The following is a 26,455-nucleotide window of genomic DNA, read 5'->3' on the forward strand; positions in this document are numbered from 1 at the left end:
ACTTGGGAGGCAGAGCCAGGTGGATCTCTGTGAGTTCGAGGCCAGCCTGGTCTACAGAGCTAGTCCAGGACAGGCTCCAAAGCTACAGAGAAACCCTGTCTCGAAAAACAAAAATAAAGGTTAAATTTTCTAGTTTCTGAGCTTCCACAGTAGTGCCAAGCCAGTCTTGGCCTGGGAAGATGGTGTCTCGCTGCTCAGCCCTCCCTTGCCCAGACTGTTCTCTCGTCCTCCTTTCATCATAGGAAGGGACTTTCTTCTCCATGGCGTATGAGAAAGGCTAGAAACTAACTCAGTTGTTCTGCTTGTGGCTTACTGTACCTTGGGTTTTGTTGTTGTTTCTTTTACTTTTTCCTGCTTTGGTCTTGTTTTATTCTGAGGAACTTGTTTGACTGCATTTTTTTTCTATAGTGATTTGCGTATTTGAATTGGTTTTTAAAAACTTGGGTCAGTTAGGGTACATTGAATTTTCACTCGGAGTTACTCTTCTAGGGTTGCAGGTGTAGCTTAATGGTTGTGTGGTGAGGCGCTGAGCTTTATAGTTCAATCCGGGCATCACAGGATTTCTAAATTTGGTTAGAATTGTAAATAATGGTTTATGGAGGCCATTTGGTATCGTTTTTTAATTGCTCTCCATCTCACTGAACCTGGAGCTCTCTGAGGTCTGGGCATCTGTCTGCCTTTCTCTGCTTCACCTAGTGCTGAGATTACAGTTGTGTAGGAGCACAGCCTGCACAACGCCAAGGATCCAAACCGAAGTCCAAATGCCTTCTCAGTAAATATTTACTTTCATTACCCCATGTGTACTATGCTCACACTCTGCTGGTGTCGTAAGATTTCACATTGCTCAGAATCTAAATGTCTCATAACTTTTTCAACAGAAATATACTTTTTAAAAGTATCTAAGCAAGTAGTTGTTAATTGTTAATACAAGGCACTGATCAACATTTGGGTTTGAGAAGATGGAAGGATCCCTGTGTTGTGGGGCCTTGCTTATGGCTCTGAGGGTGAGGGTCTCTAGGTGAGGTCATTATAACAACCTTGCTTACACTGTGGGTACATTGTTCTTTGAGATGCCTTCATTTCAAAGATCCGGAGTTAGCACGCAGTTTGCAGGTGCAGGGCTTTTCATTTCCCAGCCTCTTTATTTACTGCACTCTCTCAGGGAACAGCTGTTACTTAGCCACTCAGGCCCTGAGTCCACCGCCTGCTCACATTTGTACCCTAGGTCTTCCTCTCCTCACACCCTGTCTGACTTTAGTCTGTGTCTCTCCACTGTCGGCGTCATGCTCTGTGTACTTTGCCCACCCCTCCTCTCCTGTCTGAGCAGCTACCCCATCCATGACAGAAAAACATAAGGCCAAACTGGTGTGTCTCACAGCCTAGCCTGTCATTCATTCAACACTGACACCCACGAGTGACTGTCGGCTTTAGTAAGCACTTACGTTTCCGACTAAAAAGTCTGTCACTGTTGGTTGGCTTGGCATTAATTGACCTTATATATTTGCTTTGACCTTCCTTTTAAATACGTTCAGCCTTGGACGCTGATGCCAGGGGTAATTGCCAGTAGAAGACCTAACAAAGATACAAAGCAAAGACTATTATGTGTAGGCTGGGCTTGTCATTTGTCAGAATCAATTCTATTAGAATTTCAGGTTTTGATATTTTGTTTGGTTGCGTTGGTGTCTTACTAGCAGGTATGTGTTTGCTATGTACCTTTTCATATTTGGTTGTTGATCTGTTGGAAAAGTGTATCTCTGTTGCTTCCAAGTGCTGATAGGGCTAATTATAGAAATGATTGATGCCGCGTGGTGGTGGCGCACGCCTTTAATCCCAGCACTCAGGAGGCAGAGGCAGGTGGATCTCTGTGAGTTTGAGGCTAGCCTGGGCTACAGAGCAGATCCAGGAAAGGCTCAAAGCTACACAGAGAAACCCTGTCTCGAAAAAAAAAAATGATTGATTTTATAAATGTCTGTCATGTACAGTGATTTGCCACCTAAAACATGTTCTCAATTAAAACATCACTAAGGAAAATAATAGCTACTTAATAAAATTGTTAATAATTAGGACATTTATTGTCCTTACTTTGGGCTGATGTAGCTATGTGAGGACTAGACATAGTTCAACAAGCCCTATGGGTGGGCTCTTTGGATGGAAAACCTTTTCATTTTACACTTAGATGTTTGCAGGCAACCGTGCATGGTTGGGAACAATGGAAAGGATTTTCCTGTTTTCACCACAGACCGTTATTTAATATTAAAAATTGGGCAAATTCCTTGAGTTGTCTCTTATATTTTGCCAGTAATAAATATGACTGCTATTCCAGCATCATTTTCTTAACTGTTGTTGAATAAGGTGATCATGACCTTCATGCAGACAGATCATTATGGTATTGCTTGACCCAAACAAGTTAGTAGTGATGTGTTTAGAAATTCCTAGCATTTTGGCAAGCATACTGATAGTTATTAAAGACTTACACAGTCTTTCATTCATTTCAACAAATATTTACTATATCTTTGCTGTACACCAAACACTACTCAGGAGATACTACAAGGAATCAAACAGACCAAAGGCTCCTGGTGTAATGTTTCTCGTCTTCCAGTATAGAGGAGCTGAAAGTGATAAGCTGTGTGTACGTATGAAGAAAGAGCAGTTTACTATCGACTGGCTGAATTGCACTTTAAGGTGGTAGGTGCTCTAGGTATAGGACCTTATTGAGAAGGCCATATCTGAATGGGGAGTAAACAGGTAAAGGAGGCAGCTAGGAAATCCCCCAAGGAGAAGTATTCTAGATAGGGAAAAGCCAGTGTACAGTCCTTAAGAGTGTGATTGTTGTTCTTTCTGACCCATATGGAACTGTATCCAGGGCAAAACCAGTGTCAACTGCCCTGGTTTGGCTTGGTATTGGGGTGTTAAAAGCCTCTGAAAGGGAAGTGAAGAATGTTTCTTCTTTCCTGTTCTTTGAAGGCAGCCACATCACACTAAGGCCATTTTCTTCAAAGGTTTGGTAGCTTAGGTTTTTTTTCAAGTGCAAAAATCACCTAGAAATGTTTTTTTTAATGAAGGTTTAACATTTAAAAGGACTGTAGGAGCCTGGTGGTGGTAGCACACACCTTTAATCCCAGCACTGGGGAGGCAGAGCCAGGTGGATCTCTGTGAGTTTGAGGTCAGCCTGGTCTACAGAGTGAGCTCCAGGACAGGCACCAAAACTACACAGAGAAACCCTGTCTCAAAAAACCAAAGGGGGAAAAAAGATTCAGTAAGGGGAAAACAGGCTAAAACAAAGGACTGTAAGCCATCTAGGCTGCCTGATTTTCCAGAGCCAGTGCTCTTTTAAGAACTGGCCCATTACATTTGAATTCACAGACAGTGCCCCCGCTTCAAAAAGCCATATGGAACCCACAACTATAGAAATTTTCTAACATACATCTATACCCATAGTGACATGCACCAGAGGCAGTGGATTTCTGTGAGATCAGGCTGATCTATGTAGTGAGTTCCAGGACAGCCACGGCTATGTAGAAAACCCTGTCTCATACAGACAAACATTCAAACAAACAAACAAAAACACATCTATATACATACATAAAAAGGACTAAAATGGAGTTATCCTTTAGTGGCAACAATATTAGAAACCTACCAGAGGCTAACAAATAAGAATCCCAGTGTCAGGAATGTTTTTCTTCTTTTGAAATTGGAGGTTCCGAAGACCTCCAAACATTATGGGTTATTGTCATTGTTCCTGGTTACCTTTCTGAACTTGAGTGATAACCTATTATTCAAGACATTACATACTTGAGTCAAAGAACATGGGAAAATCAGCTGGTACTGACCTAGAAACTTTATCCTTACTGGCTAGCTTTCATAAAGTGCTGAAGCTTCTTTATGTGCTCCTGGAAATGAAAAGTAAGCACCAGACATAACAGCTGTGAACTCTTCCAGTTACAGTCATGACTGGCCTGGCAAGACATGCCCAGTGGTAGAGTAGTTGCATAAACATCATGGGGTAGCCAACCATTTTCTGATTGGATTTAAGGCCCATTACTGGCTGAGAGCCTATGGCAGGGATGGAGGCCCTCCTGCTATTACTTTGCTCAACAGACACAATAAACTGACTCCTAATGACTTACTGTTACACCCATAGAGTAATGAACTTCTTAACCCCTCACCAGAGAAGCTTCTGTTTGCAATAAGTGACAACACAGATACTCAACTACTGGCCAAGGTGCGAAGAATAAAATACTACAGAATGTTTAGCTTTCAAGGGGACATATATATCACACCCCCCACCCCCAAAGCCCAGGAATCGTTGTGGAAAGAGGGAGGTGGAAAGAGCTGAAGATCCAAAGGGAGTGGATGACCATAAGGAAGCAGTGTCATCTGAGCTTACAGTGGTTATGACAGCATGCACAGGACCTGTTATGTCCAAGCCAGACCAAATCCCCGCATGGAAAGAGGAAGTGGACACGAGATTCTACCCCTAGCTGAGGTGCTATTGCCAGTTGTTAGCTGCTGGGAGAGGAAGAGTCAGTTTTCCCTAAGAGTGTACCCCTGGTAAGTCAGTTGTGTTCCAGTGGAAGGCCACACATCCAAGAATATTTGGGCAGCACAAATTGATGTTGACAGGCGGTACGGTGGGAGTGGGGGCCACTTTTTAAAAAATGATTTATTTATTTTTATTTTATGTGCATTGGTGTTTTGCCTGCCTGTATGTCTTTGTGAAGATCCCCTGGAGGCAGAGTTACAAACAGTTGTGAGCTGCCGTGTGGGTGCTGGGAGTTGAACCCAGGTCCACTGGAAGAACAGCCTGTGCTCTCAACCATTGAACCATCCTTTCAGTTTCCTGGGCTTTTTTTTTTTCTTTTTTTCTTTTTTCCTCGACACTGGGTCTCTCTGTGTAGCTTCAGTGCCTTTCCTGAAACTCACTCGGTAGATCAGGCTGGCCTCAAACTCACAGAGATCCGCCTGCCTCTGCCTCCCGAGTGCTGGGGTTACAGGCGTGCACCACCACCGCCCGATTTTGTTTTGTTTTTAAAGACAGGTTCTTACTGGGGCCTGGGCTTCAACAACTATGCTGGCTGGCTAGCAAGTCTCAGGGATCCACCTGTCTTCAACTTCTCAGCATTGGGATTACAAAGTATACCACACTCATTTGTTGCCCTTACAGAGGACCCAGGTTTGATTTGCACATCCACATGATAGTTCACAACCATTTCCTTATTCCAGTTCCAGGGTCTCTGATGCCCTCTTTGGGCCTTCATGGATACCAGACATGCATGCGGTGCACATTAGATACATGGAGGCAAAATACTCATAAACTAAAACAAGTAAATCTAAAAGGAAGGAAAGAAGGAAGAAGGAAACCTCAAAGCTTGCCACAATTTATGGTGTTTTACATAGGTGCTCCAGACCAAACTCAAGTCCTCAGACTTGCCTGACAAATTGCCTTCTAAATTCTTTCTGCAGCAATGGAGGTTTTAGTTTCTGATTGATAGTCTGTATAGTGTTGCCTAGAAAGCAGAGATGCACAGCATAGCTCTGGAGGCCAGGAAACCTGGATTGTCTATGGTACTTTTACTGTGACACACTTAGAAAAATACTTCCCAGGTGGTTTTTCGAGGGTCTCATTGGCCTAGAATGTGCCCAAGTGTGCTAGGCTGACTGGCCAGCAAGACACAGGGATCCATGTGCCTGCCCTTCCTAGCCAAGGATTGAAAGTGTGCTGCCACACCTGGGGTAAACCCAGATCTTTACAACAGCTCTCTCCCTACCCCTTTGAATCTTGCCTTTGGAGTGTTCTAGACTTGGCCAAGATGGTGACAGTCAGGCTGAAGAGATGCAGATGGCAGTGTCCACCAGTGGTAGAGTTGTTGGCTGGGACAGCTGTTGTGTCCTGGGACTGGGAAGGGCTTGGCTGTTGTCATGTCCTCTTTGGATGGCTTCCTCCTGTGTTGAGATACAGGAGTCCACAGTGGAGGTAGGGAGGCCTGGAGTGGCTCGAAGAACACCGTCTTTAAATGTTAGTTTGGCTACAAAGTTGGCTTCGATCAAAATCGATCAAAGCCGCATGCCTATGGCCTGACTTCAGCATCCCATGGTCCTCTGAACACTGTGCTTTTGTTTTTTATTGCTGTTTGCTTGTTAGTTGCCTGCTGCTAAGCCAAGATATTAGGCAGTTAAAATATCTTTCTTGGTTGAAACTCAGAATTTGCCTTAAAGGTCACTACTCTGTCTTCCCATGTTGTTGCAAATTTGTGTCTTGTTTTCCTGATAAAGGCTTTGGAACCTTTCTTTCTGAGCATTTCCTTGCACTTGCACTTTTCAGGTATGTATTTAGTGTAAAAGGTACTTCAGCAGCACAGGGCAGCTCATTGGTGCCCTGAGCCCATTGCAGTCACTTCCCTCTTTATCAGCATTACCATTTTAGTTTTGCTTTAATTACTTTGGTTTTTTAAGTTGACTTGTGAAATATCTAGTAGTTGGTTGGCAAATAATTTAAAAATAGCTGTTTACCATCTAGGCTGAGGAGATAATCTGGTTCAAAAAGCTTAATGTTTAAAGTGAGGTTTACTAATTAATTTGCTTTGTCTTGTTTTTTAGGGATGATTTTTAATTGGCTGTAGAAATAAGTGATTTATAAGTTGTAACTTTGTGCATATGACAATATACATGGGTTTCTTAAGTAGTGTTTCCTTGTCCTCAGTTCACCTGGAATGTTTATATGTGCTGCTATTCGATATGATATTTTGTTCTGACTTTGTTTTTACATGATAAAGAGACAGAAAAACAATTATTATTATTATTATTATTATTATTATTATTATTTCTCCGAGACAGGGTTTCTCTGTGTAGCTTTGTGCCTTTCCAGGAACTCACTTGGTAGCCCAGGCTGGCCTCGAACTCACAGAGATCCACCTGCCTCTGCCTCCCGAGTGCTGGGATTAAAGGCATGTGCCACCACCACCCGGCCAGAAAACAATTATTGAAACTCTTTATTTGACAATGCTGTTAGAACTAGAGTAGGCTCTGGGATAGAGTAGACTCTTTGATTAGAAAGTCGGACTCTCTTTCTTGAGTTGGTTATGAGTTTTTTGTTGGCTAGTGTGTGATTTTTTTTTCCCCCAGGGGTGTGGGGGAGGGCACTGTTTGTTTTTGTTTTTGAGCCAAGGTCTCACTTTATAGGCCAGGCTTGGAATTCACTGTGTAGCTCAGGCTGGCCATGAACTCAGCTGGCCATCTTGCCTTCTCCTCCCAAGTGCTGAGATTATAATTATGAGCCTTCAGTCCTGGCTATGCGGAAGAAAGTTTCCATGTTCTGTGGTGGTATGTGCTGCAGCACTTGTATTCTGGTCCTGCAAAGTTAGAGCTTGAGAACAGTGACCGTGCTGAAAGCAGTGCAGAGCAAAGGTGAAGGGGTGTTCATTAATAGGGCAGCTGAGTGTGTCAGCTCTTCTGTTGCTTTGTTTTTCTAAGTGTTGACACAGCGTGAACAATGGATAGCTAGGGTGGTCTGGAAATCAGTGAGTGTTCAGTAGCTGACTAAGGAGTGTTCCGGGGCTCTAACATGCCTATCTTTCTTTCTTAGGAAATTGAAAATGGCCCTTGAGCTATGCTAGGTCTATAATGGGAAGTGTCACAGTTCGGTATTTCTGTTACGGGTGCCTTTTTACATCTGCTACCTGGACAGTTCTGCTTTTCATTTATTTCAACTTCAGTGAAGTGACTCAGCCCTTTAAGAATGTGCCCATCAAGGGGTCTGGCCCCCATGGACCATTTCCAAAAAAATTCTACCCACGTTTTACGCGAAGTCCAGGTCGAGTATTAGATCTGCAGTTTAAAGCAAACAGAATGGACGATTTGATGAATAACCACATTGAAGATCCAGATAATGGCCTCTCAGAGTCCTCCTCTGAGCTGGGTAAGTAATCAGTGCTCCTTAAATCGTGTGTTGCTCAGGGTTAGAAATTTCCTATTGTTCCTATAAGTTACGTGGTTCTAGTTAGATCTGAGCAGGGAAGTTGTTTAAAGCTTATAGGAGCCCTTTTTATATAAAAGCTTATGTGTAAATTTTTGTGGGCCTGGGTTCCTATAAAAACTTGATGAGACTGGGGCCTGCTGAAGTCCATTGGGATTGAATAATCCATTTCCTTTACGGAACAGCATTAGTACTTGTTCTCTGGTCACAAATAATTTGTCTTGTGAGTGTAATAAAATGTGGGGGTTTTGTTAGTTCATTTATTTGTGTTTTTTTTTTTTTTTCTTTTTTTAAACAGTGTATCTCTAGCTGGCCTGGAACTCACTATTGTAGTCTAGGACAGAAATCTGCCTGCCTCTTGTCTCCCAAGTGCTGGTATTAAAGGTATGTGCCAACACATAATAAAGTAGTCTTAAAAATAATGGTTTGAGCAGGTGTTCATGGTTAGGGTACACTTGGTTTGCATTAAGTTGATAAGAATCTGATGTCAGCCTCAGCTTACTCATTTGAAACCTAAAACTGCAGACAGCCAGTTTGAAAATTACAGTGATATAATCTGATTACAATGGTGAAGTCAAGGCTTCAGGAGACCACCACATCAGAGTGGCTGTTGAGATCAGCTTTCCAGACCTAAGGCACTGACTGTAATTTCACTCTCTCTCAGGTATGATTTTCAATGAACGTGATCAGGAATTAAGAGACCTGGGCTACCAGAAACATGCCTTTAATATGCTTATTAGTAACCGCTTGGGATACCACAGAGATGTGCCAGACACCAGGAATGCAGAGTAAGCTCTTTATTGGCTTCTGATGAATTCCAGTGACAGTGTTTTAACGCCAGTGTGAGCAGTTCAGAACTTTGGCATACCAGAACAGTGCACTGGATTCTATTCTTGCTACTCTTGAAGCACCATAGTCGGAGAGTGTAGTGGTGAAGCTTTAGAGCTTGCTGTATGGCTTTGGACATTTCAAGTCAATTACCTGAACCTAAACTTCAAAAAAAATTATTATTGCATTTATGGCAACAAGGAATTAAAACTAGCGACTTAACTACTTTTTCATAATCTTCTGTGCTTCTTCAAAGACTTTTTGTTCTTGTAGTCAGTCGTTGCACAGACAGATGTTTGTTGAGCACCTTCAATCTGCCATGCAGTGCATAGGTCTGGATGGATAAGATGGACCCCTGGGCTCACAGGGCTTAGTCTCTTTGGGGCAGGTGAGGAAACCAGTTATTGCAGTAGCATGAGCTAGGGCCTAGATGGGGCTGGTGGAACAGTCTGGCCTCACAGCAAGTGGTTTCACTGGAGCAAGGAGGCCTTCCCCCTGTAGAGACAGCACAGTGGGCTCTGAAGTGAGTGTGGTGTGTGGAAGGGACTGACCCTCATCCACTTGGGCTGTGGCGGGAGGCTGGAACTAGGTGGGACAGAGGAAAGAAGTCTTCTTTGATAGCTTTGTTGTTGCTCAAAGCCACTTATCAAGTAGCTGCTGTCAAAGAATGTCACAGTTCACTCACATCTTTATACACTGTTAGGAAAAAACTAAAAACTTCAGAGACAACGTTTTATTATGTATTATTGTGTTTCCACTTGGAACCTCATTGAGAAGCTGGATGTCAACTTCAGAGTGCTACACATGCAGTAACTTCATGAAACTCATTATGTAACTCCTCTCCCAAAAGAAAAACCACTTTTTAAAAGATACATTTATTAACATGATGCAAAGCAAAGACTAAACCACAGTGAATTGTAAATGCTTAAAAACTGCTGTAATGTCTGAAAGAACCTGAACAAGATGGCAGGAAGTAACCCAAGACATTTGAGCCTCTGAAAATGTCAGATTTTCTTTTTTGATTGTTAAAGGTGTAGAGGAAAGTCCTACCCAACTGATCTGCCAACTGCTAGTGTTGTTATCTGTTTCTACAACGAAGCCTTCTCTGCCTTGCTGAGGACTGTGCACAGTGTTGTGGACCGAACGCCAGCACACCTTCTGCATGAGATCATCCTCGTTGATGACAACAGTGACTTTGGTAAGTGATGCTGTGCATAGTCACAATTCATCGAGGTTCTTAGTCACTGTGTGATGCAGCCGCAGTCAAGCTTACAGCTTGTCCATTGATTACAGGATGATTTTACTGAAATACTTGATCTTTGTAATCTGCTTACAGTGTTATCCAAATTTGCCCCTGGGGAATTTCCTCTTGGCTTGCATTTAAAAATGTCCATTATGAATTAAGCTCAGATTGATAGGAAGTTGTGAAGACTTCTGTTTGCCCTTCAACCAATTTCCCATGTTGGTTCTTTTATACTTATAGTACAGTGTAGAAAACAGAATTCCACAATGGAGACTATCCTGCATGAAGATTGCTAGCAACAGCAGTCTTGGGAAGCACACTGCATCACCCAGCAGCCCCTGATGCTCCCCTTTAGAGTTACACTCTGTCTTTGTATCCCTAGTACTCTTCCCTGGCATCTGGTGACCTCTGATTTTGTCATTTCAAACATGTAATCTAGATGGATATGCAGTACGCTCTTTGAGACTGTCACTTTTCATCTGTCACAGTGCTGTGGACCATGCTTATAGAATGAGTGTGCTGCTGCACTAGTTGTTCTCAGAGTGGACTGCATTCAGAAAGCTCTTAGATGCCAGTTTTCCGAGACTCACCACGTATTTTACATACCTTTCTTTACCTGTAGATTTTCATAAAGAAAAACTTTCTACTATTTACTCCATTCAGCTCTTAGCCTCCTTCAAGATGAGTGGGGATCCTTTGTACAGAGATGGGGACAGGAGAAGTGACTTGCTCAGGATTGTTGTTGAGAAGTGGAGTGGAGGTTCTACTCAATCTGCTTGGCTTCCAGCCTCCTCCCTTTAGCAAAACACTGCAGACCCAGTGATGGGTGGCGTGGAGACATTCTCCATGTACTCAACAACTCTTTAGACCCTCTGTAACCTCAGTAGAGCTCTATACCAGGATACTTACAGACTGATGAGTGAACACAACACCCATGAGACTGTAATACTCAAACCTGGGTAAATATAGGAACTTTATGGGAGAAATTTTGGAGAGGTTTATTGACATCAAAACTTATCCTTTTGTTGTTGTTGTTGTTTTGTTTTTTTGAGACAGTCTTCCTATGTAGTTCTGGCTGTCCTGGCACTCCTTTGTAGATCCAGGCTGGCCTTGAACTCAGAGAAATCTGCCTGCCTCTGTCTCCCAAGTGCTGGGGTTAAAGGTGTGTAACACCACACTTGGCTTTTTTTTTTTTTTTGGTAGTCTAGGCTGGCCTCAAATTTACTGTCAAGCCAAGGTGGGCATTGAAACTGCAGGCAAGAGCCTTCATTTTTGGCTTCATTTCAGACATTGTCTATTGAAATGCACATCTAAGGCAGCTCTTCCTCTTGGATAGGTTCCAACTTGCAATCTGGGTTTCTTTTTCCTCCTACAGAGGATGCTGGGATGTTTTACAGTGAGGCAGAGTCTAACACATTTCTTTGATCACTTATAGATCTTGACTTACGTGGCAGATACAATTTTAGGAATGGTTATAAGATGCCTTGGTGTATGTCTCATATGGTGTGAGTAATTATGGAACTGTTCTTTTCAGATGATTTAAAAGGAGAGCTAGATGAATACATCCAAAGATACCTGCCTGCAAAAGTCAAGGTCATAAGAAATAGGAAACGTGAGGGATTGATCCGAGGAAGAATGATCGGAGCAGCCCATGCTACAGGTATATCTGTGCTGTGGCTCTGTGGTTTTGGATGCCTACAGAGGTTCACAGAAAGGCTTAGCTACTGTTCTGTTGTTGTGAGAAGACACCATGAGCAGGGCAGCTCATAAAAGACAGCATTTGACTGTGGGCTTATGGTCTCAGAGGGTCAATCCATGACCATTATGGCACAGTAGCTGAAGCTTACATCTGAACCACAAGCAAGGGACAGAGACAGAGCTAATAAGGGTTTTTGAAACCTGAAAAAGCCCACCTCCAATGACACACATCCTCTGACAAGGCTATACCTCCTCATCCTTCCAAACAGTTTTATCCAATGGGGACCAAGCATTTGAACATGAGCCATTGGGGGGCCATTCAGTCCACTCGTTAAATTTCCTTCAAACCACTACACCATGTTTTCATTGGTTATTGCCCAAAGGAGAGAAGAACTTGTTCTGTTTGGGAATATTTTATAACTCTGACCTGCTGCCCTAAAGCACAGAGTACAAAAATCACTGCTAGAACCCTCACTGACCTATTTTAGTAGTGGCTTTTTAGTTAATTATTGGCCTCTAAAATAGGTTTCTTATCTTGCTGCTTACATAACTAGAAAAGTCCAAGCTAACAAGTAACTGAAATTTTAAAAATTTCATACAGAAACATATAAACTCCAAACTGCTTGACTTGAATTATGCTAATAGTTGTTATTGTGGAGTGCACAGCTCTAGGGTCAGGATCAGGATTTTACTTGGTAACTGTAAACAGTGTTTAACACTGATAGCATGGAGGAGAGAGTCTCTGCTGTTGTTGGGAGGTTTACAGGCCCCTCTCTCCATCATGTGGCACACACCAGTCTCCCCCTTACAGCAGAGAGCAGGTGCAGACCAGCCTTGTGTAGAGAGTCTACTCCGGTTCTCTTGGGCTTCACATGTGTCCTTTGTTTTGATCCTAGGCTGGCTTCCTACTTGCTATGTAGCTGAGGATGATCTTGAACTCGGCCCCTCCTTCTACCTCCTAAGTACTGGGATTATAGACATGTACCACCATACCTGGCTGGATCTCTTTTATGTTTACCTAGAAAGATAGAGGTATAAGGTTGGCATTCCTGATTTTCACTAAAATACTTTCCTTTAAAAAACAGACAAATGAGTCTGTTTTAAAGTAGCTCCCGGGCATATCAGAAGTCATGAGGTCAGTTCGATGAGTCCTGACTTGAGTCCTTCCCTCACAGCAGTATCACCTATGCCCTGCTGGGAACTGCTCTGCTTCAGATCCCACCCCCACCCCCACAAGGGTCTGTGATGACAAGCACTGGGCACCACCACACTCCCTGTAGCCTTGGTAGCCATGGCCCATTGCACTTGTACTTGGTTGGGATTTCACTTTGGGATTTGGTCTTTTTCTCTCAAAACCTCCTGTGACCTGGAGTGGACAGGAAAGGAGAGCAGACCTCTGCATCCAGTCAGAGCCAATGCCCTGCCTAGGTCAATGAGACATCTGCTTCTCCAGGGCTGTAGCCAAGACTAAAGGAAGTTGGCTCTGCAGGGTCATTGAAGATGGTGAGCTGGAGAAAACTCTGGAGCATTGGAGATTATGCCATGTGAACCGTTGTACTGGTGCAGTGCATATTTACTGTTACTTTTATGATCTCATTATCTTTGTTCAGATATGGCATAGGACCTGCCAGGTTCAAGACAGCCATATAGAATCTTACTGCATTAGTTAATTAACTTGGCCTCATTTTGAAAAAGTAGTACTTTCAGAATTAAGAAAAGCTATGAAGACATTTCTCCTTAAAGAAACCCTGACCTCAGCCGGGCAGTGGTGGTGCACACACCTTTAATCCCAGCACTCAGGAGGCAGAGGCAGGCAGATCTCTGTGAGTTTGAGGCCAGCCTGGTTTACAGAGTGAGTCCCAGGAAAGGCGCAAAGCTACACAGAGAAACCCTGTCTGGAAAAACAAAATAAAACAACAACAACAACAACAAAAAACTCAAAAAACCCTGACCTCATTTTTCACTGAGCACTGATGGTGTTGAGGAGTATGCATTATATTATGCTAGATGTTTTATGTACACATTGAGTTTGTGGATAGACAGGGAACTATGTGACTAATTTACTGACATCATTGAAAACTTAGGGGTATTTTTTTCAATAATTTGTTTTAATAAATCATGTAAAATCTATTCTGATGCTTATTTAGAATAATCCTACTCTCTGATAATTCCAATTTCTCAAAGAAATTTGGAATTATCAAAACCAACAGTTCTCTGGGCGGTGGTGACGCACGCCTTTAATTCCAGTACTCGGGAGGCAGAGCCAGGCGGATCTCTGTGAGTTCGAGGCCAGCCTGGGCTAGAGTGAGTTCTAGGAAAGGCGCAAAGCTACACAGAGAAACCCTGTCTCGACCCCCCCCCCCAAAAAAAAAACAACAGTTCTCAACCTTGCTCACATTTATCAAGAAGATGCAAATATAACAAGAAAACGCAAAGATAACAGGATGAAGTTTTAGTCATTTATATTTGCTAATAAGGCTGAAAGACTCCCTTAGAGACCTATGGGAAATAAGAAGTGAGCTGGAGGTAGTACAATGGAGAATCCAGGGGAGAAGGGTGATATGTGGGGATGGTGTCAAACTGTGGTTGGCACAGCAGTCCATCTTTGAAGGAAGTTACCATAGTGTAGTGGTTACCAGATCTCAGTGATGCTAAGCCATTGGTGACAGTGCATTTCTAGCCTCTAAGGCAGGAATGTACTAAATTAGATACTTTGAATAAAATGACTGTAGTAAAAGTGGACTCCACAACTGGCCAGTGTCACTGCAAGAACACAATGGGCCTGGCTGTCACTGGGAGAGGAGGAGTCTCTTGAGTTGCCTGACTGCTTGTTGGGGTCATACATGTAGTTTGTAGTCTTACCATGACAGTGTACATTTCAGAGAAAACACTTGGCCAAAGGACTTGTTTCCCTGAACCCAGTTGGGAGTGCAGAGAGTAGTTTCTTGGTGGGGGTGGTCATGGTTGGCCATCCATGGCCAGTACATAACATCCTTGCTGCTCAGCTACACCTTGACCAAGTGTGAGGTACCACTTCCCCATCTTCTCCCTTCACCTCTGCAGGAGAAGTCCTTGTGTTCCTAGATAGCCACTGTGAAGTCAATGTGATGTGGTTGCAGCCCTTGTTGGCCGTCATCCTTGAGGATCCACATACTGTGGTGTGCCCCGTGATTGACATCATCAGTGCTGACACACTTGCCTACAGCTCATCCCCAGTGGTACGGGGAGGTTTCAACTGGGGGCTGCACTTCAAGTGGGACTTAGTTCCTGTGTCTGAGCAGGGAGGAGCTGACGGGGCCACTGCACCAATAAGGTAAGAGAGGTTGGCAGAGTCCCACTAGCTTTCCTTAGAAAAGAACAGTGTATTAAGGAAAATTTCTTCTTTGTAAGAGGCAAGGGTCTTGACCTAACTTACCGAGTAAAAAAAATTTTGAAGCGAGGTGCTACAAAAAGAGACTCCATCTCAAAAACGCAACACATTTCTTCATTTTTTTCCATTTGTCTTTGAGACAGGATTTATCTGTTTAATAGTTCTGGCTGTCCTGGAACTCACTCTGTTCACCAGGCTGGCCTCAGACTCAGAGATCCACCTCCAGTAAATATTCTTAGGTGGCATAGTTTTATATAAGCCGAGCCTAGAGTTAAGAGTAAGAAACGGTCAGTGCCCCAAGTGTTGTGTAGTTTGTGAGAGAGGCAAATAGGTGACTGTTTGTGGGGTAGTGTGGGTACCCCTGTGTGCTGTAGTGTGTGTCAGACTCCTCTCCAGTCCATCACTACAGGCTGAGTATCTCTTTGTCTGAGATGAGAACTGTTTAGATTTCAGATATTTTTGTTGTATGTTGGAATATTTGCATGTCCCTAATTGGCTATTTTGGGAAGGAACCCAAGTCTAATTGTGTAAAGCACTTGTGTTTCACACTTTTTGTATAAGACCTGAAGGTAACTTGATGCAGCCTTCAGGAACCTTTGTTGCAGACAAGAAGTCATATCAGTCCTTTTTTAGTTTTTTTAATTTTTCATATAATATATTTTTGTCATATTTGTTCCCCTCACCAACTCCTCCCAGATCTTCCTCCCTACCCACCCAACTTCATATTCTTTCTTAAAAGACAACCTCAAGAACAAAAAGCACACACAGAAATACACTCACTCCCGAGTCCATTCTGTGCTGACAACTATTCCAGTGCATGGCCTGCTTTGGGTGTGGTTCACAGACTTGGTGGCACCCTATTGAAAAAAAGTCATTTCCCTTCCCAGCAACTCTCAGTTACAAACACAGTCTTGGCTGTCTTAGTTCTGATTCCGTTGAAGATATTTTTTTCAAAATGTTTTTCAGACATGTATAAATAGGTTTCGTTGTTTTGTTTTTTAAATACAGACTGGGCTCAGGTCATGTGACTGCCATACCTGCAGGACTGGGAATTGAAGCCAGGGATTTCTACCTGCTCTACAAGCCCCCTTACCAGCTGACACATCTAGTCCATGTCAATAGTTTTTAGAGTATCTAGTTATCTCCCAAGCTTTCAATCGTCTCTTTGAGAGTATTGAGTAGTTATTTTGAAGTCTGTTTGGTAACTTCATAATTAAAACTTTTACATCTATTTTTGTTGTACACGGTTTCTCTTTTCTGTGATTTACCCTCCCTGGTTGCCTGCTTATTTATCTGTCTGCTCTTCTGTTAGACATTCTAGAGTTCTTCTGTAGGCAGTGTGGGCCAGTAGAACCCGCACATGAATCCCTAGCTTTAGGTCAGGAGGTCAGATGCCTAGAGGTTGGGATTGAGCCTTTGGGTAATGCCTGCTGCAGGGTGCTGCAACTTCAACCCGAATTGTCTGTTGTTGGCAAGCTGCTGTGCGGGACGGTGGGGCCCTCATTTGTTAGGAGTTAACAGAATCCCTGGTCTCAGACCAGATGCCAGCAGTGGCCCCTCTATCCCACTCACATGCTAAGTACGATGGCTCTAATATCCAGAGTTCTAAACCCTCTAACATGGATGTCACTACTGGCACAGTCGGCCACTTGAGAGCCGCTGCTGATGCTTCTCAACTCCAAAAGGAAACGTTCTGTCCAGTGCCTCTGTTAGGCCATCAAAAGGAATCAAGTCACTTGAGTTGGGTGTCTATCAAACTCAAACTCAGTTACAATAAGAATAGAACTTTGATACTTAGAATGTAACCTTATGCCAGGTACTTATATAGCCCCAGCAATCCAGAAAATTTAGGTATGTGGCCTAGCTTGCTCCCTTATTAGATGAAAATGTTTCCTTTTTATCTGTTATCCTTTTATTATTTACCTTTTCTCTTATGACAGCTAATCTACTGTGTCCCAGAGTCACAGAGACTTTGTAAACAATAGGTAACTGGTTCTATTGAATGAGCACAGGCTGTGGTCCTTTTCTAGGTCACCTACAATGGCTGGAGGATTGTTTGCAATGAATAGACAGTATTTCAATGATCTTGGACAGTATGACAGTGGCATGGATATCTGGGGAGGAGAAAATCTGGAAATCTCATTTCGGGTAATTTTGGTTTTGTGTGTGTTCTATCATTAAATTGTCTCTAATGGAATATAATTGCAGTTTAGGGGTAAAGAGAACCTTCTAAGTGGGTGGGCCCCACCAACCTACCACCCATCTGGACCTGTCTGCAGAGTCCCTGTCAGCCCATAGCACAGTACTTATACATGTCTATTTATAATCTTGAAAACATACCACTATAGTGCTTTAAAGGGCAGTTTTTCTCCAAATTTTTTTAGGGTTGAAAATTTATATAAATATCATTAGTTCAGTTTTCTTTTGTTCTCTCTTTTTTTTTTTTTTTTTTTTTTTTTAGCAAAAGTAAATCCCATAAATGTTAACTGTATATACACTCTCACACGTGACACGACATGCATATGTTTTAAAAAGGTTCTTTTAAAAAACCGTGTGTTTGCACAAGCACACACCGGTGCTCATGTGGAAGCCATGGCATGACTTCCAGGAGCTGGTTCTCTCCTTCTGCTGTGTGGCTCCTGGAGATGGAACAGGAGTCGTCAGGCTTGGTGGCAGGCGCTTCTGCTCCCTGAGCCATCCTCCTAGCCCTGCCTGCAACCAAGTACTCTTGAATCTGAATCACTTGTATCATTTTCTAAATACTTTGTGGACTTGGGAAGGTGGCTCAGTGGTCAAACCACTCTCCCTATAAGCAAGAGTAGAGATGTCTGGGTCCTGAGAGCCTGTGTAAATGTCAGATCGGCATGGCTGCTCATCTGTAATTCTAGCTTTGTAACATAGACACAGCATCCCCAGACAAGTTACTAGCCATACTAGTGAGCTCTGGGTTTGATTGAGACTCTGCCTCCAAAGGATGTAGTGGAAGAGTGGTAAAGGGGGACCCCACCCCTTTAAAAGACAGATTATTTAGATCTCTGTGAGTTCAAGGCCAGCCTGGTCCACAGAGTGAGTTCCAGGATAGGCTCCAAAGCTACACAGAGAGACCCTGTCTGGGGGTGTGGGGGAGTACATGAAGAACAGAAGACCAGCTAATAAGCATAACTGTTTTCAAATCCTTAAGAGCAAGTCCATTAATGCAACAAAGGATGACAGCATAATTCAGACACATGGGAGCAAATGAATGTTTTCAGAATTTGTTGCATTTTTAATTTCAGGAATTTAATTTTTAAATGCCCCTTCTTCCTTCTGAGTAGATCTCATGCATAGCCACCATTCATAAAGGCTGGTGCATGGGCTGCCTCCATCTTAACTGTCAGTCGATGTCTGTCTGCTTCTGCCTAGATCTGGATGTGTGGCGGTAAGCTCTTCATCATCCCTTGCTCAAGAGTAGGACACATCTTCCGAAAAAGGCGGCCATATGGCTCTCCTGAAGGCCAGGACACCATGACACATAACTCCCTGAGGCTGGCCCATGTCTGGTTGGATGAGTACAAGGTGAGTGTCTGTCACCCCATTCGTGCTTGTTCTTCTTGGCTGGCCTCTGCTGCTGTGCCATCTCTCGGGAGTCACTCACTGGGTTTGGGTTCTCACCTGACTTCTGAGTGTGGTTCGTAAGCATTGGAAGCAGCTCTGTCTTAGTGCACTGATCCTTTTGTGCGCATCACAGTTTGGGACTCCACAGAACTGGGCTGCACTTCCTCACTCACTGGACTTCACTGCTCACTCAATGTTTCTTTCCATTTCTGTCCAACCTTATACAACTTTGTTTTCTTTGCAGAATCTTTATGAAGTATAAATTGCATGTTAATTTTAGAGCATTTTGTCACATCGAAAAGAAATACTGTGCTTTTCATGTTTCACCTCTGACAACAGCCCTAGACAACCACATCTGTCTCCTGGCTCCAGTCTTTCCTAGACCTCTCACATTTGTGCCCTTCTCTGTGGCTTTCACTTGGCATTTGTGTTTAGGCTGGGCCGTGTTGTAGCTCATCTCAGCACGTCCTTACTTCCCATTGCTCACGGATACTCTATCCATCTGGCCATCACCTGGGCATTTGGCTTGTTTACACATTAACTCTTAGGAAATTGCTGCTGTGATTATTTGTGTGCAGTTGCTGCTGTCATTGTAATGAGTCAGTCTTGAACTCCATCCTTGTGCCTTCCTGCTCGGGGATTACAGGCGTGCACGCACTAGCATGCCTGGCGAAGTACTAGAGCTCTTATTTTGGAGACAAAAGATGGATAAGAGGATGTACAGTAATTGCAACCCTGTGACTTAAATGGATATGGCAGCAGATGCCCTGACTGTGCAGTGCTGAGAAGGGGCTAGGAGCAGAGACAGGCTCAAAGCATGCCAAGGTTCTGTTTGTGTCCATCCCTCTCCTAACCCAGAGCTCTGGGGGTGTATGGCAGAGATCCCACAGTGTGGCTTGCTGACCTCTTGGTTCTGGCCACCCACTCAGGTTTGCAAGGTCTCACTCATTTCCATAGTCAGATGAATATAGACACTTAATGTGCTTGCTGTGTACACACTGCATGCCTGAGCAAGGAAGCACGGTAAGAACTCCATTGAAGAGACAGCAGTCACCCAGTCAGAAGGCTTGTCAGCAGTCATGTGACCGCTTCATGTGGAGTACAGTGGTGTGAGCTGAGTGCTGAGCTACGCTGTTCCCATGGCCCTTGCACTGGGCAGCAGCTTCTCCAAGTGAGCCAGGGCTTGTAAATGGTAAAACTCAACTCTTTAACAGCAGGGCTTGCTATCCCAGGAGAGACAGCTAGTGCTTCCTTGCTCAAGGTGTTTCAAGACCAGTCTCGTGAGTTCCAGGCCAGCCAGGGATACACAGTGAGACCTTGTCTCAAAAAAAAAAAAAAAAAAAAAGAACGAACGAACCCCATCATTAGGAGCTTGAAAGTGTGCCACTATGTAACTTTTCTGATGAAATCATAATTGCTTTATTGTATAGTGAAGTGTGTCAGTATTTGGAAGAACTATACAGCCGTAGACCAGTGTTTTCAAGTAAGTAGTACATGCTATAAAAGTCTTGCATGTGTAAAAAGAACATTCAGAGAGGAAGCAAGAGCAAATGGGAATCTCCCTGGTATGATTTCTTACTTTCTCTCATAATTAAAATATCGAAGTTACTGAGTTACATGCTGGACATGCTGCTGTGTAGTGGTCCCAGCATGGAACAGCTGAGGCAGGGCTGTTAATTAGAGGCCATTCTGGGCTGCACGCTTGCACTGTCGCAGAAAATTACAAATAACTTACACTAAATGTTTAATACAAGAATAACATAATTATTTGTAATAGCTTTGAAGATACTCCCTGTGTTTCAACTACATCTTTTTCATGAGGTTGTATTTTAAAGCAGTGAGTGGGCTGAGTGGTAAATATGCTTGCTGCACAGGTCTAGCAGTCAGCTTGATCCAGAATCCCACCTAAAGGTGGAAAGAGAATCAACCCCATAGAGTTGCCCTCTGATGGCCACAAATGCACCAAGGCACACACCCCTTCCATGTATCAGGGTAAACGTACATATGAACCACGTAAGAAAAAATGAGTTTCTAGACAGTGGTGGTGGAGGCCCACACTTTCAGTCCCAGCACTCAGAAGGCAGAGGCAGGTGGCCCTCTGTGAATTCGAGGCCAGCCTGGTCTACAAAGCAAGGTCAGGACAGCCAGAGCCACACAGAGAAACCCTGTCTTGAAAAAAAAAAAGTTTCCACTAATAAATAAAAAAAATTAAAACTGTTTGCTTTTGTTTTTGTTAATGGTATTGTTGGTACTGTTTGTAAGATAGGGTATTACCATGTAGTCTTGACAGGCCTGGAGCTGCTACACAGACTGGGCTGCTTTTTAACTCAGACATCTGCCTACCACTGTGTCTTTAGTGCTGAGATCAAAGGTGTGTGCAGCCATGTCTGGGTCAGTTTTAATTTTAACATGGTTGGTATCCATGGAATCCTGGATCTTCAGCCCATGTTGAGAATAGTAGAGGTCTGAGTTTGAATCACTCATCTCACACATAATCTGTTGTCTTAGTGTTCTGCTGCTGTGAAGAGACACCATGACCAAAGCAACTTCTATAAAGGAAAATATTTAATTGGGGTGGCTTGCTCACTGCTCAGAGGTTTAGTCCATTATCATGGTGGGAAGCAAGGCAGCATGCAGGCAGACATGGTGCTGGAGAAGGAGCTGAGGGTCCTACATCTTCTTGCAGGCAATAGGAAGTCAACTGAGACACTGGGTGTCTTGAGCCCATCTCCACAGTGACATACCTATTCCAACAAGGCCTCACTTCCTAATAGTGCCACTCCCCTGGGTGGGGGGCATTTTCTTTCAGACTACTACATCCACCGAGTTAGATTTTCCTCCAATTTATCCTCTGTGAAATCAAATATATTTTGAGTTTATGTTATGGTTAGTGACAGGCATGTGGAAAGTACCTATTCATATTTTGACATTAAGAAAACACAAGACTGTTTTTCCTCAAAGAATGTGTAATACATTTCCAGCAGCAAATTCCATTTTTCTTTTTTTTTTTAAACTTAGGAGCAGTATTTTTCCTTAAGACCCGATTTGAAGACCAAGAGCTTTGGAAATATCAGTGAGCGTGTTGAATTGAGGAAGAAACTGGGCTGTCAATCATTCAAGTGGTATTTGGACAATATTTACCCTGAGATGCAGATACCTGGCCCGAATGCCAAACCTCAGCAGCCCATCTTCATCAACAGAGGGCCCAAGCGTCCCAGGGTCCTTCTGCGTGGACGGGTGAGACAGCAGCGGTCCTTCCTATCTGAGGGCTCCACTGCGAGGAGCCTAGCAGGAAGGTTTTGAGGTCCTATGATAAATCTAGATTTAGTTCAGATTTCATTTCATTTTTGAGGGGATTTCTCTCTTCTCTAGTAGAAAAGCTTACAAATTTTAATGTGTTTGCTGTTTACACCAAGGTCAAGATCCTGTACTTGTTGCCTTGGAGGGACTGGGACCTTATGTAGATTATGTATCAGCTTCCAAGAGTAGAGACACAATCGGGGACAAAGGCAGTGTGAGACCCGAAATGCTCCCTTCAAAGGGAGAAAGCAGGAAAACGCAGCAGCTGTTACTGGTCAGTCTCAGCTCTAGGAACCAACTTCAGATAGAGATAGAAAGTGACAGTTAAGTTGGGATGACATGCAGTGAGATTTCACCCTCAACGCACTGGCAGTCTCCAGAGCTTAGCAGAGGTCACACTGTGGACCCTTTCCAACTGCACGTAAGGGCTCTGCTGTTCTGAGTAATTTCTAAACTGGCATTCTGGAGGCTGGGGAGATGGCTCAGTTGACAAAACACTTTGCAACTCAGTGTGAGGACTGGAGTTTGGAGACTCGGAACCCTTGTATACAATGGGCAGTTGTGGGGGTCCACTTAGAATTCCAGTGCTTGGGAGGCAGAGACGGGATCATTGGAGCAAGCCCAGTGAGCTCTGGGTTTATTTGATAGACCTTGCACCTCAGTGAACAAGGGGGAAAGCTTGTGCAAGCATGCACACACCCCCACACCTGTGCAAACACATGTACAGACAGAAAGCTGTTATTGTGGGTTTCCCTCTTTAAATTCCTAAGGCATATCTTCCAAATTTTGTATTTCAGAATTGAGCCTAGTACTTTTCTCATTGTTGACTTCATAAAACCCCAAATAACCATCAAGATGTTTAGTAAAGAGAGATATTTTGTGCCCTTATAGTTGAAATCCCTTTTAGCGTAATTCTAGATCTTTGTATCACTGTTGGAAGGTCTTGGTGGTTCTGTATATCCATGTCAGCATATACATAGTATACTTAAACACAAAACTGAAAACAAAATGTCTAAACAGGGTTTTGCTGTGTAGCCGAGGCTGGCTGGCCTCAAATTCATGATCTGCCTGCTTCAGCTCCATGAGTGCTTTGATTACAGGCCTAAGTCACCATGCCTGGCTTTATTTCCTGTCTTCCTCTTAGCTCCTGGGTTCTTATTTGGGACTGTGGAACAGCATTTCCACTCTAGGCACCAAGATGTCTGCATGGAAGTCCTCAAGGACACTTGTTTTCTTTTGCAGCTCTACCATTTGCAGACCAACAAATGTCTGGTAGCCCAGGGCCGCTCCAGCCAGAAAGGAGGCCTGGTGCTGCTTAAGGCCTGTGATTACAGAGACCCAACTCAGGTGGGTAATGCGCCCAGTGCATAGGCACTCTGGGGAAGGAAGCACATGTGGGCAGACTCCGGACATGAGATGTTTAGTGCTATGACTTTTCTTAAGTTGTAGGTTACAGATGACTTTAGAGACCATTTAAAATAACTGCTTCTGTTTTCTCCGTGTTCCTCTGCCTCTGGTCATTGCTTGTCAGTTGTGTAGACCTTTGTGCTTCTTACTGTGGTGTAGGGAGTGCTCTTCTTCAAAGCTGAAGTCCTCAGTAGATGAACCAGAGTCAGATTTTCCCGACCAGTTTTTACATCTCATTAAAGGACACCTCAACAGAGTTCATTGTATCCACTCTATTTCAGGCAGTCTTTTCCATATTAAAATGGAAGCAGATAACACTTCAGTTTGTCACTGTCATTTCAGGCTTACTTATACGACACCATAACCTAACAGTGATTTAAACTCACAGTTGTCAGGACTGGTCTGTGTTGATTGTACTCCATTTTGGCTATCACATAAGAATGGAAAAAATACCTGGGCCTTTTGATGAATGGAATGTATACTTGCACATTTCTAGAATATACTGCCTTAAAACAAAACAAAACATCGATTTATTACCTGAGTGTGCACACATGGAGATTGCAGCAGTCAGTTCTCTCTGATCACATGGGGACAGGAAGGAACTTAGGTCATCAGGCTTGGCAGCAGGCCTTTCCCGCACTGGCTCGTTGTTCACTGGTTTTAAATGTACGAGTTGTGGCCATGCAGGAACTCACTGATACTATAGCTACTAAAAGTCAAAGCATAATAAACAGTGCAGTTCCTCAGTGGCACGTCAGTGCAGGGTCTGCAACACAACAGCACAGGATTCAAGCAGGACTTTCTAGTACCTGTGGGAGAGATTATCACTGCACCTGTATCCATCTTATTTGAGGCCTGGGCTGGAACCCAAGATTTACATTCATACCCAAGGGAAACCCTGCTTCACAGCAGACATTGCTACCTGGAATTGGGGTGTGATATTCTGTAGAAGTGCTGGAACAGCTTATGCACGTTGTCACCCAGCAGATGAGGACTGTGGCAATAATCAGCTTTATATGCACTTGTCCACACCTGTGGCTCCTTGGAGCTTTACAGGTCTGTGAATTAAGAGAATTCTGTCACCAAACCCTAAAACTGGAAATGATTTACAATGGCATGATCACTTGAATTAGTTAAATCAGTCTACCACTGTCTGGGTTTCTCCCGGATAACACTGTGTTAAGTTGGCTGAGAGGAGAGGTTTGCTTTGGAAGGCTTTGTCCATGGTTGATACTCACCTTGCCACAGCAACCATGGTGGGAGCAAATGGCAGAAGAAGCCCCTTTACCACCTGCCCAGGAATGAAAGGGAGAAGAGGACAGTGCACCTCAGTCCCCTTCAAGGACACTCCCTACTGAACCAGAGACATCTCTTTAGGCCTTCCTCATCTCCCATTTCACTGTTTCAGATTGTTGAGGCAGTGCTCTGACTATTGTGTCTGCTGTGGGACCACAGAGAGCACATTGTGAAATGTTATTCAGGCCTTCATTCCAGTACTTAAGACAACACTTGTTTTTAACCCCCCCCCCCCCACGTTTTTTGTTACTAGATCTGGATTTATAATGAAGAACATGAATTGATTTTAAACAACCTCCTTTGCCTCGACATGTCAGAAACTCGCTCTTCAGACCCACCCCGACTCATGAAGTGCCATGGGTCAGGAGGATCTCAGCAGTGGACCTTTGGGGTGAGCAGCTTGTTATAAAAATGGGCTTTAACTAGTCCTGATGCTTCTACATCTTTCCTGCATGCTGCAAGAATGTTTGTTTTTAAATAAAAGCAGGTCCTTTTTTTTCTTGCCTTTGTTTTCCAGAAGAACAATCGGCTGTACCAAGTGTCTGTTGGACAGTGCCTGAGAGTGGTGGACCTGATGGATCATAAGGGCTCTGTTGGCATGGCAATATGTGATGGCTCTGCCTCCCAACAGTGGCGCCTAGAAGGTTAAGATGGACCCTGGCTGAAGACAACATAATTCACCAGGTTTTGTCACACCTGCCATAAATCAAGGTGCTTTATGAAGGATGCTGCTGACCCCACAACAGACAAGACCCCTGGTGGAAGGTGACTATCACAGGAGCAGAAGGTGCTTCACTGGGACTTGGGTTATTTCTGAGCTGCTGCTAAGGCATACTTGTTTATCCAGGGAAAACAGAAAATAATAATTCTAAAAAGTTGGGTCTATTAGTACAAACCCAGGAAGAAGACATTTCTATTTATTTTTGTTTCTCTTGGAGATGGAATGGTTTCTGTCTAATCAGGAACTTGTCACAGTTTCCTTTCATAGAGGACTTCATAGGTGATTTTTTTCTACTATTAATTGTTTAATGTTCCTAATAGATTTTAAAGCTAGTTGAATGCATATTACTTTTAGCTTCAGAAGGTATCATGTATATTTCAGAGGCATTTAACTATTATAAATTATTTTGATGACCTAATAGGCTGTCTACATTAAATAAAGGATCTTTTTGATCATTTGACTAGGATTTATGCCTATTCCATCTTCTGTGGCCTGGATGACCTGGGAAGTGGCAGTTCCTTAGCTTGACCTGAGTGAATTTGGATACAACAGTTTGCCTGTGAAACACTCTTCTATAAAACTGCTAAGTAGAAGTATCTCAGCTAGATAAAAAATTCATAAAAGTCTGTATTTCGTACTCAAGCACAAAAATACAAGGTGATTCTCCCTGCCTCAAATTTCTATTTCTTGGGTATAATCTCATATTGCAGAAGCTTGGTGATGTTATCTTAAAGCACAAAGCCATTTAAACCAAGTATTTTACCTGTCAGACTTCAAAGACTAGGAAGCAAAAGGCAGTGAGTGAATTCAAACTGAGCAATAGCAATGACCACGTTAAATACCCTTTTTACCTAAGGTTCCTTTAGAAGGTTAGACTGGATGAGAATGCAAGACCTACAATGCAGGCTACCTACAAGAAGCTCACTACAAAAATGAACAGATGGGCAGACATTAGAGTGAATGACCATCATCCACCATCTGAGAGTAGCTGTTAACATGAGGTAGAGTAGATTTCTACAGGGGTAG

General features: G+C 43.3%; 1 protein-coding gene across 1 annotated transcript in view; it reads left to right on the forward strand.

Moving 5' to 3' along the window:
* Positions 1 to 25,895, forward strand: part of Galnt11 (polypeptide N-acetylgalactosaminyltransferase 11) — a 34,737-nt gene extending 8,842 nt beyond the window's left edge. Inside the window, exons 2-12 of the mRNA XM_036180434.1 lie at positions 7,583 to 7,915; positions 8,637 to 8,760; positions 9,832 to 9,998; positions 11,578 to 11,703; positions 14,805 to 15,054; positions 17,142 to 17,259; positions 18,514 to 18,666; positions 21,724 to 21,942; positions 23,248 to 23,352; positions 24,962 to 25,099; positions 25,226 to 25,895. Coding sequence (XP_036036327.1) covers positions 7,621 to 7,915; positions 8,637 to 8,760; positions 9,832 to 9,998; positions 11,578 to 11,703; positions 14,805 to 15,054; positions 17,142 to 17,259; positions 18,514 to 18,666; positions 21,724 to 21,942; positions 23,248 to 23,352; positions 24,962 to 25,099; positions 25,226 to 25,357 — 1,827 coding nt within the window. The 5' untranslated portion in view covers positions 7,583 to 7,620 and the 3' untranslated portion in view covers positions 25,358 to 25,895. The remainder of the gene's footprint in view (positions 1 to 7,582; positions 7,916 to 8,636; positions 8,761 to 9,831; positions 9,999 to 11,577; positions 11,704 to 14,804; positions 15,055 to 17,141; positions 17,260 to 18,513; positions 18,667 to 21,723; positions 21,943 to 23,247; positions 23,353 to 24,961; positions 25,100 to 25,225) is intronic.
* Positions 25,896 to 26,455: the final 560 nt, after the last annotated feature.

Source organism: Onychomys torridus, chromosome 3 (genome assembly GCF_903995425.1).
Source record: "Onychomys torridus chromosome 3, mOncTor1.1, whole genome shotgun sequence".
In the NCBI taxonomy this organism is placed as follows: Eukaryota; Metazoa; Chordata; class Mammalia; order Rodentia; family Cricetidae; genus Onychomys; species Onychomys torridus.